Below are 18,215 nucleotides of genomic sequence, written 5' to 3' on the forward strand. Positions count from 1 at the left end.
TGCTGTTTCTGCCCCCTAGTGGACACGAGTATTGGATCAGTACAGAAAACACAACCGAGGGACCAAAGTGGAAAAAAACATTTTATTTTCAAATGTGAGCAGGTAGAAGAACATGAACGCAGCTTCCAGTGTGTCAGACCCCTGTTGTTTGCCTTCTGCAGCAAACAGTACATAAATACATAACAAATACTAGTAACATACTTTGGTGACATCACAGCTATAATAAAAGTGAAACTAGACGAAAACAAAAAAACAATCAGATGATTGGAGTGCCCACGGTGATGATTCACTTGTATATAGGTACACAAATATATTAACCTTTTTAAAGGAAGGCAGTTATTCAAACTGAGCCGAATCTCAGCGATGTGCCCTGGTTTAATAACAAAATAAACTTGTCAGTTTCCGTGGAAGCCCCTTAAAAACAAGATGAATAATAATTCAATTTTATTTTGAATGTGTTTGAAGTATAACTAGGCGTGATGTGTATTTTTAAGATAACTTGTCATGGTTACATCAGATGAGCGCACAAGTCCTATTTTTAGAAAGAAAGCTGGACGCCTTTTCCATCGTTTGTATTCTGTGACAAACTGTTGCATCGAGACGAAGCACAAAAGCAAACCTACTTCTGATTTGTCCACTCAGGCATTCCGTACACCTCCATACATTGTGATTTAAAAAGCTTTCACTTCGTTTCTATCAACCTAAAGATGCGTCTTTGTGGACATTGTCTTTGTTACTGAACAGTCCACAACGTCAACTGGCTCTTCCTCGCTTGCAGAAAACAACTTACTTATACTTATTTACAGGTGCTAGTGTACAAATCAACTCCTTGTCACCTCCTCTCCTTCCCCCACTCGTCTCTACAGGTGTGTGTCCTCCTCGCCCGCCACGTCCTCCTTCAGCAGGTTGTCTATGGGGACGATCCAGCTGTCGTTGAACTCTCCATTCAGCGTCATCTTCTTCTCCTGCATCTCTGGCTGCACCTCCATCACCTCCAGCGTGGGGTTGTCGTGGTAACCATTCTCTACTGTGTGCAGCTCCTCCGTTAGGTGCTGCTGCAGGGGTTAAAGGGACAACGTTTCTAAGCTGTGTGTTTGATACTGCTTACTTTATGTTGAGGGTAACTCATTTCCTATTTTCACTACTTTCACATGTCCTTCGTGTCTGAAAAATGACAACAAATGAGGGTCACCACTTTTTTGATTGGTCCAGGATTTAGTAAAAATGCTCCAGCACAAGAAAGGCAGTGCTTGTTTTCCCCACTGACAGGCTGAGATTGTTACAACAGTCTGATAACATCATGAATGTTGTTGCAGGAAGATGCCGATGGAAATGGGTGTGTGACTTTGAAAACCAGAGTGCTGGTTCCTAGAGTTTGTTTTCTCAACCTCATGGCAGAGTATTTTTATTTGGTTTCTACCGTGTGGATGCGCTGTAACGTTTCAGAGCGAGACCTCTCCTTGAGAGAAAGGTTTACTGTCACTGCAAGGTCCTTTTTGTAAAGTTGCCCGGACACTTTACAGACGTACATTGACCTTTAGGAATAACATTGCAGCTTTTATAGTGGACTCCATAAGGAAGACACAAACGCATTGAAAAAAGGGTCCAAGTTAGAAAATAAGTTTAATAAATCCCTTTAAATCCAAGTCCATACATACACATGGTACAGATTAACAGGAACATATTTTTATTTATAAATCTGCTAAATCAAGGGGGAAGTTTGTCCAGGCATGTGTGTACTTTTGAGTACTGCTGTTTTGTCTCTACTCATGATGTTACACTAGCATAGAGAAAAAAGCCTTCATGTGGACGGCTGGTGCAGAGGGAACACCACCCGTCCACACCAACGTGTGCCCTTGCAGGATGCTTTGTATGAATGGAGGCGCTGCACCTACCTGGTTCTCATTGTACGGCCTGCGGTGGTGGGAGGCACAAACGGCGAGGATGACGATCATGATCAGCAGCGCTCCGCTGGAGGCCAGGATGGCGATCAGGGTTTTGCTATCTGTTGGTTTCTTTAAGCAGAGAACTCAATGAGAGGACGGCCTCTGTGGTTGTGTAAGTCGTGGCGTATGATGATATGCCGTCTTCATGGGAGCTCTTACCTTGGTGATTTCTTCATAGTACTGGGATGCGAGGCTGGTTTTTACTGTGAGTTGCATTCAGGTGTTTTGTTAGCAATTGGAACATTTACCTTAAACTTAACCTGATAAATGTGACTTTTCCAAAAGGGGGGGGGTTGGAGCTTCACCTTTGCCGTTGATCTCCACACCGTCAAACTGTATTTTGCCGTTGTGGTTCAGCCCTGTCAGGGTGCAGTTGCCATCTTGTAGATTGACCATCAGCTGCCTGCACACCTCCGCCAGATGTTTCTCTACCTCTTTCTCCTCCTCTTTCTGAAGGTAAAAAAACACATTTCTGTTAGCATCTTCTCGCAAGCGAAATCCATCCCATGGCTTTATTTTCCTATGGATGAGTGAGCAGAGCCGACATCGAGCTCTAACGTGCAGTCAGTTTGCAGTGGAAGGTCAAAGGTTACAGCTGATGTCATATCTTCCCATGCTGTGATGTGAGGGGTATTTCTGGTGTGATGTGGAACGGCCAAGCTGCTTAGGCCGTCGCATAGCGAGGGTGAGCCTGGGTAAGAGGTGTGGGAACAAAGGAAACTAGTGAAAGGCAGGAAGGGTTCCCACTGAAGACACTTTTTCCACCCAGTGATTGGAATCCTTTTTTTTATAGTGAGCTTCACTGTTTCCTGTTGATGGATCCACCCAGAGCCGCGCCCTCAAGGGTTTCTATTACCATCTGCAATGTTTAAAGACGCTGCTCTTCCACCTCATAATGCTTTTACATTACTGATTACTCCACTGGAAATATTATTATTATTATCATTATTTTTAGGAAATATTTTCTTTATCATTTTAATTATTTGATGTAATATTTGATGTGGACCTACTAACAGTTTTGTTAAATGTACTGGGAGAAAACATTTTACCTTTAGTTTGCACTATTTTTAAGAGTGCAACAGAAGAAAGGGGATGAGTCGGAAGAAGTTGCTACTCTGTCATTCCTCTGCTGGAGGTCAAGAAGAGAGCGTGAGTGGGTTTACGGGCTGTATATGTATATATATTTCAGGTACAGGTGACTTAGGGAAAATTGGTGACATCATGGATAAGAAAGTATGTCTGGAAGTTGTCTTATTGGGTCTGGATTTATTTTCCAAGAGGAAAATGAAACATTCACAAACTATTGCCTGAATGACCTGCGACAGAATGAATCTGCTGGAACATTGAAAAAGATGGACTGGCCCCCTCAAAGTCCGGACCCCATCGAGCACATTTGGGGCGAGTTGGAAAATAAACTGGACAGATCTATTGTACATTCAAAGGAAAGCCTTTGGCAGAAGGCATGGGATAACATTAGTGTGGAAGTTCTCAGGAAATATATTGACACTATGCCAGAGAGATGTGCTGCTGTAATTGCTGCAATAGGTGGACCGACCAAATATTAAAGTTAAAAGTGGATAAAAACAATAGAACTCACTTCATCTGTTATTTATTGTGCTCGGAGCAAACATCTGCATGTTTCATGTACATTATGACATTAAATCATGTTTTGGAGGCAAAAAAAAAGGTCAATATTTTCAGATCCGTCAGGTTTATTAAATTGTTTGGACCGGTTACAGTGGGACAGAGGCACCGAGTGGGCCGGTTATAGTGGGACCGAGACACTGAGTGGACTGGTTATAGTGGGACAGAGACACTGAGTGGACTGGTTATAGTGGGACAGAGACACTGAGTGGACTGGTTATAGTGGGACAGAGACACTGAGTGGACTGGTTATAGTGGGACAGAGACACTGAGTGGACTGGTTATAGTGGGACAGAGACACTGAGTGGACTGGTTATAGTGGGACAGAGACACTGAGTGGACTGGTTATAGTGGGTTAAAGCGCTAACAGACCCAGTGTAGAGTGTAAATAAACATGGTTTGTGTTCTTGTTCTTCCTGCAGGATGTTGCATGACGGAGAAAGGGCTGCTGAGGGTGGTGCCGTGCTTCCCATGGACAGGACCATATGCAGGGACCCGAGGTTTGTTCTCACATGCATTGTTTGAGTCAATGGATTTAAAATAAAGCCTATCTTACCTCGTGCCCGTTGTTTAGAGAATACTGCAAAAGAGAAGAATAAGAACACAGTGCATGAGGAGAAAGCTTTCTGAAATATGTTGATACAGCGTCCGTAATGTGTGTCTTACCGTAAACGTCATTGCCCCTGCGGAGCGGCTGCTGGTTATTTTGGTTACAGCGGTGGGGGGCTGTGGGGAGGTGGTTCCAGCTTTGGCAACAGAAGGCTCTGGGGTATGAGACACCACCTTGGTCAGGGTGGAGGGGTTGCGGGTGGTCACTGTGTTGTCAGCTGTCGTCCCTGTGGCCCCTGTGGCCCCTGTCTCCCCTGTGGCCCTCGTCCCAGTGGCCTCTGGGGCCCCTGTCTCCCCTGTAGCCCTCGTCCCAGTGGCCTCTGTGGCCCCTGTCTCCCCTGTGGCCCTAGTCCCAGTGGCCCCTGTGGCCCTTGTCACAGTTGTTTTCACGGCACCTTCAACCACACAATGAGACACTATAAAAACCCTGTTCCCTGATGGCGAGGCCCTGAGGTGGGATCAAATGATTGTTATTTATCTGGCACAAGGAAGGACCAACAACTTTCAAGTTTTCCATTCACATCTCATCCATCATACGTCATCGATGAGAGTTTTAGTGAATGGAGTTATATTTTAAAGAAGCCTAATAACAAAGTGGACAAATATAGACAAAGTGCACAAAGGAAACTAAGTGTGGACTTGCTGGAGGAATAGCACTAACCTTACTTGATTCAGGAGAATAATTGATTCAAATCAATTAAATATGTGGGTTACAAACTTTCAAGCATTTTTAAGTCAACAGACTCATTGGCGTAACGGTCCTGGTTTTATTTTTATTTTGTTAAGTTTATAGTTATCAAAGGAATGATTCACTTTTCAGCAGCTTAATGGCTTTTTGTCACCTTAGTGTCATCTCGAGGAAGAACTGAAAAAATAATCTCAAATGATCTTTTGTCTCGACCACGAGATCAAATAAATTGATGGATTGATTGAAGTCAATCTGTCTATTTCATTTTTTCATTTATTTACAAGATTAGACTTAAGTCAAGAGCTTCGGCTGAGGAGGTGGGCCGTTTTCTGGTGGGCATCAGAGGCACTAACCTGCGTTGCCCTCCTGGCTCGTCTGGGTGGGGATGGTGGTGTGGGTCACTGATTGTTGCACCGCCATAGGGGCCTCCGTCGAGGACCTGTTCTCGGTTGTCCCCACGTGGGAGCTGTTCGCTTGTGTCCCGGATGTTGTTACGGGTACGGAGGTTGCCGGTGTTTCGACGACGTTGGGGCTTCCAGTTGACACAGCGCTGTTGGCAGCTGGTGTGGTTGTTGGTGCTGTTGTAGCTGTTGTGGTTGTGTCTGTTGTAGCTGTTGTGGTTGTGTCTGTTTTAGCTGTTGTGGTTGTGTCTGTTTTAGCTGTTGCGGTTGTTGGTGCTGTTTTGGTTGTTGGTGCTGTTTTGGTTGTTGGTGCTGATGTGGTTATTGGTGCTGATATGGTTGTTGTAGCTGTTGTAGCTGGGTTGGTGGTCGATGGGGCAGTCGATGTGATATTTTCCCTCGCAGTAAGAGGGGAGGTCATGTTGTTTATTACATTGGCCGTTTTATGTCCAGTGGAGGCGTTCTGTTCTGTAGTGTTCAGAGTGGACGTTGTGGTCTCATTACTTGGCTTTATAGATGCCGTCTCAGTCGTCTGTTTGTCCACATTGGAAAGGCTGACGCTGAATAATAGGAAGCCTGAGGAGTGACAGAAACATGGTTATTATGTACAGCCAGCTGCCAAATGAAAGAAGGTTTGCCTAAACCTGTAGACCGATATTGTGGTGACTCAGGGACGGCGCATTAAGCTAAATAACGTGCCTCATAAAGCAGTTATGAACATGTTGACTATTGACACATCCAGCAGACCTGAGAACAGTCAAATGTTTCTGTCCACATGGGGAAAACCAGTATGATGTTTTTTTCTCTGTTTGGTTCTCCACTGACTTGGTCTGTAAAATACCAATTAGGATTTGTAAAGAACACAGATTGGAGCAGCTTTTGTTTTGTTTTCTGGCGGAGCCCTTTGAGGCCTGTTTCTGAACAACTGTAAGCTTCGGCCACAGCGCTCCTTCTTCTTCTGTCGCTCTATTTATAGCAAGCAGGACAGGATGCGGCACACAATACACTTGGAAGTAACACACCCTCAACCACGGCCCCGCCCGGGGGGCCCCGAGATCAATCCTCGCCTGGCTCCAGGGCCAGAAAACAATGGCCCCGCGCCCCACCCCCCCCCGCACTTTCTGACCTGCACACAGAGTAAGTAATACACACACACTCACTGGATATGTGCGGTGACACAGGAGGTCACACGTAGACATCCTGAGGGACATGGACATCATGTAGAAACTCTCTTATTTATTGCAAATCACATATATTTGACCTAATTAACAGTCACTTTATAAAGGACATAAATGTTGACATGAAGGCCGCCACTGATAATAAAAATCAACGTGTACCTGCACCTGCTTGCTGGATTTTTGAGTGTAATCATTGGGAAGAAAATGTTCTACACTGCAAAACATACGTCTGCTACAGATATACAACAGATGAGTGGTACATGGTTGATTTGTTATCAACAAATCATTGATTTGTCATGTTGAAAAATCTCCAGTTCCATTGGTGACGCAGCGAACTGGATTGGCCAAACTTCTGTCTCCATAGAAAAGGCCGACCGCTGACTCTGAAGTGCAGGCAGCTGCTAGTGGATACCCTTCAAGGTGTCATGGAGTAAAGTAGGATAGCGATGAGCGCCTTTCATTTTTCCCGTATGGGGAAAAACATTTTCAAGAGGCTTTAAATATTTTTCAGAATCAGAAACATTGATTTGCCAAGTATACTAACTGTACTTAATCTGGTGAGATGTTGCAGCATTCAGTTGTTCATGGTGTCATTCCAGCCTGCTGTTTCTCATCTCGAGCTCTCCCTCCCCCAGGTGTGGCGTCTTGTTTTAGAGCGACCCCCGCTGACCCTGAGCTATCGGTGATACAGCCATTTCTTAGCGGGCGACAGCCGCTGCTACCAGTGCCAAAGGCTGTTTTTACATCGCCCACTCATTCCTCAACACGCAGCCTGTGGAAACGCACACACACACTCCCTTCTTGTTTCGTCTAAGAAGGTTTACTTTAATGACTCACAATGAGGATAACATCACTCTTTTCTTTTTTTTATTAGTGTGTGTTATGTTAAAATGTTAAAAGTTTAAAAAGCAGAAAAAAACTGCCCTAGACAGTCTTTTTAAATGACCAATCTGTGAAATGACGCAGTGGCAGTACGCAGCAATAAAAAGATTTAAACATTATGTTTTTCATTTTTGTTTCCTTTTTTTTTAGTTCACAAACTTGATAGAAACTGCGACCGGAAACACCTTTGACTCAAAAATTAAATGAGCATTCCGTTATGTTGTATGTATTTTTGTTTACATTTGTAAAGTATTTATGGAGGCATTTAATTATATATAGCAATAGGATAACTTAAATGGAACAAGGGACCCAACATATTTCACTTCCAAGAGCAACAAATGACCATACTGCTTTAAGTATTACGAACAAATATAAAAATAATACTATAATAGTTATTTGGCTTTTCTTTCAAAAGGCCAACTCATGAGCAAACCCAATGAACTGAAGCTGAAAGGTTGTCCTCTTTTTTATGCTTTTCTTACTCATATGTTGCTTTTAGACAGTAATCAACAAAATGAAAGACACCGCCGTCTAATCAAATCACATCAATTCAATTCAATTCATTTTATTTTGTATAGCCCAAAATCGCAAATTACAAATTTGCCTCAGAGGGCTTTACAGTCTGTACACATACGACATCCCCTGCCCCGAAACCCTCACATCGGCATTGACATCACGGGATATGAGGCCACATAAAGCCTCTGAATGTACGTGTATGGTTTGATGTGGTATAAGATTTATGAGGTTAAAGTAAAGGCAACATATTTTTCTGAGAGCATGATTGGATTAATGCACGTTTGTTAATTCTCTACACAAAAGCCAATCGGCAGCAAGTGGGATGGGCATAACTCATTGACGTCATAGTCCCCTCTAAAAAACAAAGGAAAAGAAAACATAAATCCCTCGCCCAATCTGTTCTCTACCGAACACTTATTTGCGGTATTTCGTCCGGTCCCTGTGACATCCAGCGTAATGTATATTGGAAGAACGTGGAGGGAGAAAAGTGTTCGGGTCCCACCGCCCCCAAATTTTTTTATAAAATAGTCCATGATGAATTTTTATTGAAATAAAGACATGTGTGCTATTATTAATAATAAACAAAATAAAATTTAAGTCACTTTCATGTAAACCAGATTGCTCCATCAGACAAAAAATAAATAAATAATGTGCAATCACTTTGTTGGAGCAATGTAAGTAAAGTTGTGCAAAAACATGACTAATATTTGTCAAAAATAGCTTATTGTAATGTGTAATTAGCATGTTTTGTACTGAATATCTTTTCAGGATAATAGCAAAAGTTCAACTTGTGAAAAATATTTGGCACTAAAGACTCCCCATGTGGGATTAATAAGGGATTATAAATAAAATAATAATAAAAATAAAATAAAATAATTTTTTTTTAATTAAAAAAAATCTTTTCCCCCAGCCCCTCGCGCCCCACCTGTAATACCTCCACGCCCCACCAGAGGGTTGCACCCCACAGTTTGAGGACCACTGATCTAGTAGAAGATACTTAAGTAGTCATTACTTACTTTGAAAGCAAGCATTACTCTTCCCATTCCCCCAGAGTCGAAAAAGAAGTGGTCTGCTTTCTATCCATGCTTTGTGAACGTCGTCTTCTGGCCCTGGTGCCTGTGACCTGCGTGACCCCTATGACCCCAACTGTCACAGTGTGTGTAACTCATTCCTGCTTCGCTACACCTGTAGTTTGTGGCACGGTGTGACCTGTGTGATCGTGTGGGAATGGACCCGTCGTGCTTTCCCTGGCTCTTCCTCATACTTCTTGGCTCACTTCAGTGAGAGGAAGCACTTATTTTGATCATCTGTAACAAGTGTCGGCTTGAGGGACCGTCTCTGGTCTTGTGCCAGTTGTTTCTATTGTTCTCACTTTTGTTTGGATACACAACAGCGTTGGTGCCTAAGGGAAGTTGTTCTGCAGCATTCAACCTTAGAAATGATCATTACAAACTAAATCAAGTTAATAGTAGATAATCAACTCCGTAATAAGCAATAAGCTTTAAAGTCAGACAAGTAGAGAAGCCGCAGAGCTTTCCAGTGTTGATCCTGGATTCCCTGAGACTAAGTGGAAGTCCAGAGGAGGTCAGAGGGGGTTCTCCGTCTCCCTGCCCTTATAGGGGTCCCACTGTGGGTGAGACCGGGCTGACAGTGTGGCCATACGCTGGAGACTGCCGATATTGTCCTCCCTTCCCCTGTCTGCCATGTTGTAAATAAATGCCCCCCATGCTGGAACAAGGTCCCACAAATGCCGCAACATGGAGGTGAAAAGACTGAAGACACAGAGTGACTGAAGAGACTGTTTTATAGCTCTGTGTCTAAGCAAATAATATTCCTATCCGTGGTCAGTGAGGTCAACACCAGTGGAGGGGATGTGCTGCGTGTTCTGGGTGGTGCTGGATGGGGTGGAGGCCAATCTAGATTAAGTGCTATGCTTGTGCCAGAGATTGATCCAGTATTACTAATACTAATATAACACAAAACAATTGAATAATACAGACTATATGAATAAAAAGGAACACTGACACCACTAAGAAATTGAATTGCAAAAAGAGTTGAATGAAGAGAGATAAATTAAAAAGTTAATTAAATGAGAAAAAACAGCAGTAGAAATGTGAGGGGTATAAGAAGTAATAATATTTGCAATGATATTTAAAAGGAATAAAAACATGTATTACACAGGATATATATTGAGACATACTGTATGTGCTACGTATACTGTATGTGCTACGTATACTATTGTGTGTTGTACGCACAATGGAGCTGACACCAGATCAGATTTGTCACTACACAATTTTTGTGGCTTAAAATAATTTGCCATTTTATTAAATCTGTAAATGAAATTGAGTAGAGAAAAGAGTTTAAAGGCAATGATACGGTCCAACCCATCTTTCAATCATTTTTCTTTGACAGTTGATTACAGCAATTAAATATGTATTAACATTATGTCAATATTTATTTTTTAACACTAGCAAAGTGACACCCTAAATGCAAATGTCAATTTAGTATAAACCAAAAATATTGAGATGCCACATCTTAAAAACACATGGGATGGACAGATAATTATCATAGGATTGCATAATCTTGTGTGTAGCCACTCTTGGATTTATGTGCACGTGAACATGAACAAATGGACGAGAGTATATAAATAAATGTAGCTGTCGCTCTAAAGCTGCGGCGGGACAAAGCTGCCCCGTTAGCTTGGTGACGGCGCACACAAAGGCCCCTACTGGCCCCACGTGCGGCCATGCAAGAACGGACTTCTCCCACCCCCACCCGCTGCAGCCGGGACATTTTCAAGCTTTTTTTCATCGTCCCATTGAGCTCTGTGTGAGGCTGGGATGGGGGAAGGGAGGGGTCCTCGCTTTACATTGTGCGCCCCGTGAAGCGAGGTGAGGAGTGTGAATGTAAAAACACTCAGTGGGAATAAAGGAGAGACGAGCCAAAGGGAGGGGAGGGGGAGAACGTGAAGAGGGGGGTTTCAAGACGCAGTAAATGGAAATGACTGACCACACACACACACACACACACACTGGCACCCCTGCACACAGTATCCATAAACAACACACTCCCTGTCCTCGGAGACCAGACTGGTGTGTGTGTTTATACGAACTGTGGGGTGAGCCTGTGGTAAAAGTTCAATGTTAGCACTTTGTGAACCCCCCCAATGACACGCACATGGACACACACCCCTCAGGACGGTAGGCTCTAACAACACATACAGTTATATATGAATAAGTGCCATATTTTTGGGGGAGTTTTTCCTGTGCCGATGGTGGGTTTCGGGACGGAGGATGTCACATGTGTACAGACTCTAAAGCCCTCTGAGGCTAATTTGTAATTTTCTGATTTTGGGCTATACAAAATAAAATGAATTGAATTGAATCCATACAGATAAATGATGTAAACGATGAACAGTAATTGATGAATAATTCCATCTAATCCATGCGTTCATCGCATGTTTTTTTACACATGAAATAGAGACATGACGACGTGTGGCTTTCACAGTGTCTAATTCATGTCTGTTGACTGTAACACTTTTTTGAAATTTAAATTGAATTTAAAACATAAAAAAACAATGAGCTAAATAGACTAAATAGATTTTATTAATTTTGTTATTTTGATTTTAAGTTTTACATCGAGGGGTCATCGACATTTGACTTTTACGTATTTATGTATTAATTTACTTGTTGACACTTTCACATACACGGTTAGTGTTGGAAAATTACAACATGCCTTTGAGATAAGAGCAGTGGAAAAAGGTCCTGAACTGCAAGGCTGGATAACATGAAAGATAAATTAAAATGGAATTTGCTTTTTGATGAACAATCCAATATGAGATGCTCAGCGTGAAGGCATGTTTCCTTTCAAACACACACACACACACACACACACAAACACACTTTGCCAATGCAGCAGCCGTTTTGTGTTTTCCTAAAACCTGAGAAGTGAGGGGAGTTGACGCAAAGGGATGAGGCGGATGAAAAAGAGTGCTGAGAAAGTACAGAGGAACAGATGAAGGGAGGAGAGGAATGAGGAGGCTTCTTGACGGAGAGGAGGAGGGTGAGCGAAGGTCCGCCACGGTACCAGCCGCGAGCCTGATTAATGGACACCTGGGTGTGCAGCGCGGCATGCTGGGTAGAGGGAGGGAGTGCGAGGTTGGAATAGAGGTGAAGGCGAGCGGCTCTTTATCTGTGGCCTCTGACAGTGATGAAATGCTCAGCTTTACAGAGAGCAGAGATTCCTCCAAGAAGGAAACTTCCACATGCCATTCACGCCTGGCCTCTAAAGTAGGACCCAGTGCATCTGGATCCTGATCCGTACCCACACGGTTCCTAAAAAAAGGCTGCTGAGGACCTTTGGGAGTCCTCTGGGGAGGCCAGGACTGTGAGTGTCCTTTAGTGTCAAGTCAAAACAATGACTGCCTAATGAAAATAACTTTGCAGGTGTTAGTCTTTGCAAAGCTGTCCATCGTTATGACAACATTTCTACTTTAAATGATGAAGAGCGGTGCAAACTACAAATCCTTAGTATTGCCATCCATTTTTAAAAACAAATCGCAGTACGCTGCGAAGATTTATTAGCAGAGAGTAAACATTTTCCTCAAGATAGCTTATCCGTTACAAAATACAGTACATTTGTTCGAGATATATATTTTTTGCGAGCAGGAACGGATTTAATGGGGCATTCAGGAACAAGTTGACATCTAATATTAGATCATTAGCTGCAGAAAAAAATTGGCATGGTCAAATTTAGCAGGGCACTGGTTAAAAACTGTGCGACGAAAGTAAATATGAGTGGTACTTCACATTTGGTCAAATAGTAAGCAGACCGATATATTAACAGATATAGTGATAACAAAATTTGTTTGAATAAATGAATGAAGTCCATAAATGAATAAATGGGATGACTTCAGAGCAGTTGAAATGGTATTTGGGATGTTGGCAAAAAAATGTAATGTTCTGGAACCTTATAAACCAGCTGCTATAACGACAACATCAATCATCAATTATCGGCAAAAAGAAGTGGCAAAAGTAATAAAAACATGTTGTTCTTTGTGCTGATCCGATCTGTGATCCAGTCTGTGACTCTGACCAATATTACCATTCGACCCTAACTTTTTGAATCCTTTGCACCACTAATAATAACTCCTCATCCTTATTTATACCAAATAATGTATCTGCACATAGTGTTTAATGTTATTAAATGAAGCCTGGGGTCCTGAAGAGTGGGTCCCGGTGGCTGAGTGGGACAGTCTGGCTCAAGGACGTCACCGTACACCGCGACCTCATTGGAAACTGCGACGTTGAGAATGTTTATTGCCATCTACTGTTCTCTCTCTTCCATGTGCGCCAGCCAGCGCAGACACCGGACGAGTAGCGGGCAGCGTCTCTCCGGGCCACTGGTGTGCAGACGGCTGCCCGTTCGTCATCTTGTAGGAAATGAAGAAGTCATGAACCCACCAACGCATGAGAAAGACGCTCTGCAGAGGGGTTAGGAAGTCCTGCAGAGGACTGATAGTTCACAATGCTGCCTTCTTCCTAGTCTAGTCTAGTCCAGGATCTAGATACTTCATCGGACACCCGCCATGTATTTTTTACTTTCAGATTCAAGTGGCTGCAGTTAGCAAGAACATTCTTGGAGCTTCAGAGGCTTCAATTGGGAAAGCGAAATGTCATTTTCACATAAAAGCTGGTGTTTATGAGGAGACAGAAGTGGAAATACATGCCCATTCTATGTGTGAGAAGCGTTAGTTCAATAATTGTCATTGCGATGACCCATTTTGAACAACTTTGTCCCCAGAACTTTAGGGTAACAAACAAGTTTTGAAACATCGTCGGAGTTATGAGAAGATTGATAGCAATCTCATATCTGTTCAGGAAAACACAAGCCAAATATGTGCAGGACTTTGTCTTGGCAGGGTCAGAAACTTCCTGAAGTCTTGTAGTCAACGCGACAAACTTCAGGAAGTGACTGCACGCAGCCAAGAAGGAGTCGAGCACATTGAGGGCCCTAATTAGGACATTCAAAGATGGGGGCTTCTGGAGTCACCTCAGCGGCTTTGTGGCGTTCTAAAGGATGCATTTATTTGTGAGTCCGCCCTTTTACTAGTGATTGTGTGCTTGGGGAAAAAACATCACGGAATGATCCTGGTTTCGGGATTTTGTTTAGGGCGTTTGGTTTCATTTGTTCATTTCTTAATTGTACTCTACTTGCTGCCTCATCAGCTCTTCATCAGCTTTAGTTTTTTATATGAGTACCATTTTTAGGTTATTAATTAATTGACTCCCGCTCAGGGATGGTAAACTGACGAGGATGACACTACTCTGTACGGTACATTAACGCTACCACGTTATGGAGTCACAGTATTTGTTAAATGACCTATGATCTATCACACATGCAGTTCTTGAACATTACATGAAGATGAACATTCTTCATGTACTTATTTAATACATAAAGTTAGCTAGTGTAGGTATTCTGAATGTAATCACATACGGCTCTTGTTTGTAACGTCATTGTAACTGAAAGAGGATCATTTAAAGAAAACGGTATTATTTAATCTCGTTGCCTTCTGCTTTAGTCAACAGGTGACGTGATGGTTCACTTTAAAACTGCAATCTGTAGCTTTAGCTTCTATCTTTATATTTTTTAACTGTTGTCAGTCTGGACATTTTCCTCGAACACAGAAAGGTTTGTCCGCTACTTATTGAACGAATTTGTTCGGTACAGTGAGAGCTCCATGGTAAGGAAGCTCTGACGGGGAACACAACTCAGCCAAAGGTCAATTACAAAGCTGCTCTTCTCCTAAAACATTGTGAACAACTTTGTGTGTCTAGTATTTGAAGCACTTCTTGTGATAACAGGCCGTTAAACACACAGATCCAGATGCACGTTAACATGTAAAGAAAAAACATGGCAGGCCTTTTTTTTTTTTGTTGAAAAAAGTGCTGATAGATTGTGTTTTTGAGCCTTCACACATAAGAAAATATATAAATAAAACAATGGCCTCCCATGTGAACCCACCTACTGTATTGGCGGGAGAAGCAGGTCCATAATTAAAGAAAAACACTTTCCAGGCCTCCCAGCCAGGGAGGGAGGTCAGGGGTGCGCTTCATTATTCAGGCTCCTTGTGTCCACAGCTATTTGAGGACTTCTTTTGATTGTGTGTGTGGTGGAAGGAGGGAGGGGGCTTCGATGGGAGCCCTTAGCGGTGGAATGGTGGGAGATGGAGGGGCAGATGTTTTAGACTCCTAATTACTACTTTTCTTCAGATTCCATACGGTCCAGCAATAGTCTGCTTCCCGAACAGAGCGACAGCAGCGCAGCGGAGGGGGGAAGTAAGGGGTTTGCTGTTCAGACGATTTCACTCAATTCACTCAATTTGTGCAGAAAGGCGTGTTATTGGCAACAACCCTGGTTAGCAGCAAGTTTGGCAGTGTTTCAGTGTTACACCAATAGGATTATGTGTTCTTTGCTTCTGAGACAGAACGTGTCCACAAACCGAGGGGTCGAGGCTGTCCAGCGTGTGACGCCGCTCGTCGTGTTCCCCTCATTTGATATGAAGTAACATGTACTAACGTGTATCTTTTATGTGGTATATGCTTCATGTCGACGTCTAAATTTTCATACACAATTTCATCTATGGTATGAAAAAGGCTACATGTAAAAAAAAATAATAAAAAAATAATAATGTTGTTTATAGGGTAGTAAAATATAGCCCTGTATACTACAATAAAGGATCTTAGGCAATTCAATCCGGCTGTGGAGTTAATAAAGACAAATCAAAATGATTTGGGTAGTTGTGTCGTAAAACACTTTAAAGATGCTATAATCCTTAATTTTATACTTATACTATTTCCATGTTCTGCTTAATATCTTAATACTTCTACTACATCAGAGAGGTGCCTTTTACACTCATTGTGTATGAAAGACGTCTAGAATTTTTTTTTAGCTCAAATAGTCGGCAAATATCATTCAAAGATAGTATGAGGTATTTTTATTAGTTCCTTGATTAGATGAGGATACCTTTTACACACAGAGGAGTGATTCCGCAGTAATTTATTATACTTTTTCTCATTCATTCATTCAGTGCTCCCTGTTGACTTGTTTTAAACCCTCCGCATCTTTTTGCAGTTTTTAAATCATGCTGCCACTTCAACTGCTTTCACTCGTAACGCACTTTACTATCACAGAGAAAAATCACGTTCCAGCATTGTAGCAGTCACAGAACCATCAATCCCAGCTGTAGATTTAAGTCCGATGGTACTCACTGACTGACAGCAGCAACGATGTGATCCTCTGAGTCGCTCTCATCCTGTTTCGTCCTGCTTCTTATCCTTCATGCAGCGCAAAACCACCGGTTCCTTCGTATCTGGAGGCGAACAGGGATGATGAGCTTGAGTCTGTCCTGTCACGCCTTTCTCCTTCACTCTCTGTCACGTTAACAAGCTCGCCCAACTTATTATTCACTTTTTTTCCCCTCTCTGCTTCTTCTTCTTCTCTTAAACTGAAAGCCAAGAATGCTTTTGTTTGTCTCCACTGCTTCTTTCTTTCTTTCCTCGCTGTGCACTTTGAGGATTTGGGGGGGGGGGAGTGTTTCCGCGGTCTCCTTGGCTGTAGTGTTGTAGCTCAGTGTCCCTCTTTCCCTCTCTCTCTCTGTCTCTGCCTTGTCTCCCACCGTGCCTTGATGCTGTGCTGTGCTCAGCCAAAGTGTTCTGCTGTTAGCAGGAGGCAGCGGCCCCGGAGCCCGGCCCCTGCCTACCCTTATCATGAGGAACCAGGGGCAGAGCCAGTCCGGTCCAATCCCAGAGCCCAGGACTCGCCGCTGCCGGGACATTTTTGAATAACAAAGGAAGCCGCGAGACAATGCTTCCCCCCCCCTTGGTTTTGATTCATTTTCTAAAACGGTCCATGACTCAAGGACAGGGGGGTGAAGCAAGTCACCATCGGCACGAATGTTGTTTGATCTCGGTAAGGCCTGTTGAGATTCACAGAGTCAGCGTGTCTCCGCCTGAACTCCTTCCCCACAGGTTACAGGGCAACACGCGGCTGCTGCCTGAGCTTCTGCCCTAAAAGCCTGAGGTTGGACTTCTGTCACAATGTAAAACACAAAATAAAGCCTCAGCCATACAAAGTGTGCATACACAGCGGCCCTATTTATGCTGACATGGAGGATGCGTTGCTCCAAACACAAGATTGCAGGAGGGCAGATGAGTGCAGAACATGGATGCAAGAAGAAAATAGAAATTGTTTTAAAAGTTGTTCAAAGTGGCGCGTGAAGGCCCCAAAAAGTTTGTTTTCCGACGTAAAAATAACTTTTGTTTCACATCTATGGGCCCATAGAGAGGACGCACCAGCGTTTCCTTTAACCTCACATCCCACTGGATTAGGAAATAAGTGCATTTGTTCTGATGATTTAAATAAGGGTGATTAAATAGTTTGAAAGGGAAAATTCATTAAATGTAATTCCCAAGTAATTCTAAGGGGGAAAGTAGTTTTGGGCCCAAAAGTATCAAATGAAGGATCTGTAAGTTTGGCTTCCTCCATTTGGCCACTACGCCAAATGAACTTCAAAGCCTCCCGCGGGGGGTGGGTGCGGGGGGTCTGAGTGGTCACATTTCCAGGAGGAGGACACCCTCTAATGATGGTGTTTACTTCCTGTGGGCCGTCACAGGCTCATCAAGTGGAACTATCATGACATAAAGTAATATCACAAGGACGAGGAAGAAAAGATGTAGCTGTGGTCCAGCTGTTTTAGTGTGGGTGAATACTGTTCTCACATGTCAGCTTGAGGCCTCTCTCTTTAAAAAATATATATATTATTATTTTTTATTGGACAACAAAAATACAGGTCGGCGTCAAAGAAGTGTTCCTTATTCAACTGCATGAGAAACGGATACGTTAGCAGAAGTATTCCAAGTCGTCCCTCTTCTATTGCTGGCATCGATGAAATGCTGAATAACAATGTATTCCTTCTCCATTAACCCACAATGACAGTTTAATTTACTTCAGAAATGGGCACATTGGTCCAGCTGGCACTGTGTGTTACTTTTGGCTTTTGGATTAAAGTCCGGACGTTCCTTCAGATTGCTGCGCCGCAGGAACCACAGAGTTGACTCAGTCGCTTGTAGCCATGACAACGGATATTCACAAATGTCCCAGGAATGGCTTTTCAGGGCTCTTCTGCTTGCCTCCTTTCATTTCGCTCCAGATCTCCATTGACTGAGAGGTGGACTGAATCTCAAACGGACTCTGAATGCTAAATGCACCAACAACAACAAACATTTGAAACATTTTTTTAGAGGAGACTTTGTAATCATCTGACTGGCAGTGAGAGCTTGGGGACGTCATG

At 43.0% G+C, this 18,215-nt stretch overlaps 1 protein-coding gene across 1 annotated transcript; it reads right to left on the bottom strand.

Annotated features, from left to right (window-relative positions):
* Positions 1-68: 68 nt before the first annotated feature.
* On the bottom strand, positions 69-16,619 carry podxl (podocalyxin-like). Its single transcript, XM_040173315.2, has 8 exons — positions 16,135-16,619; positions 5,241-5,864; positions 4,257-4,594; positions 4,147-4,170; positions 2,252-2,396; positions 2,106-2,149; positions 1,896-2,015; positions 69-1,055 (listed from the first exon to the last, which is right to left on the bottom strand). Exons 1-8 carry the CDS (start codon positions 16,175-16,177, stop codon positions 861-863), a joined length of 1,533 nt encoding a protein of 510 aa, XP_040029249.2. The 5' UTR covers positions 16,178-16,619; the 3' UTR covers positions 69-860.
* Between the last annotated feature and the right edge of the window lie 1,596 nt (positions 16,620-18,215).

The sequence above is a fragment of the Gasterosteus aculeatus genome, chromosome 4, assembly GCF_964276395.1.
Source record: "Gasterosteus aculeatus chromosome 4, fGasAcu3.hap1.1, whole genome shotgun sequence".
Lineage (NCBI taxonomy): Eukaryota > Metazoa > Chordata > Actinopteri > Perciformes > Gasterosteidae > Gasterosteus > Gasterosteus aculeatus.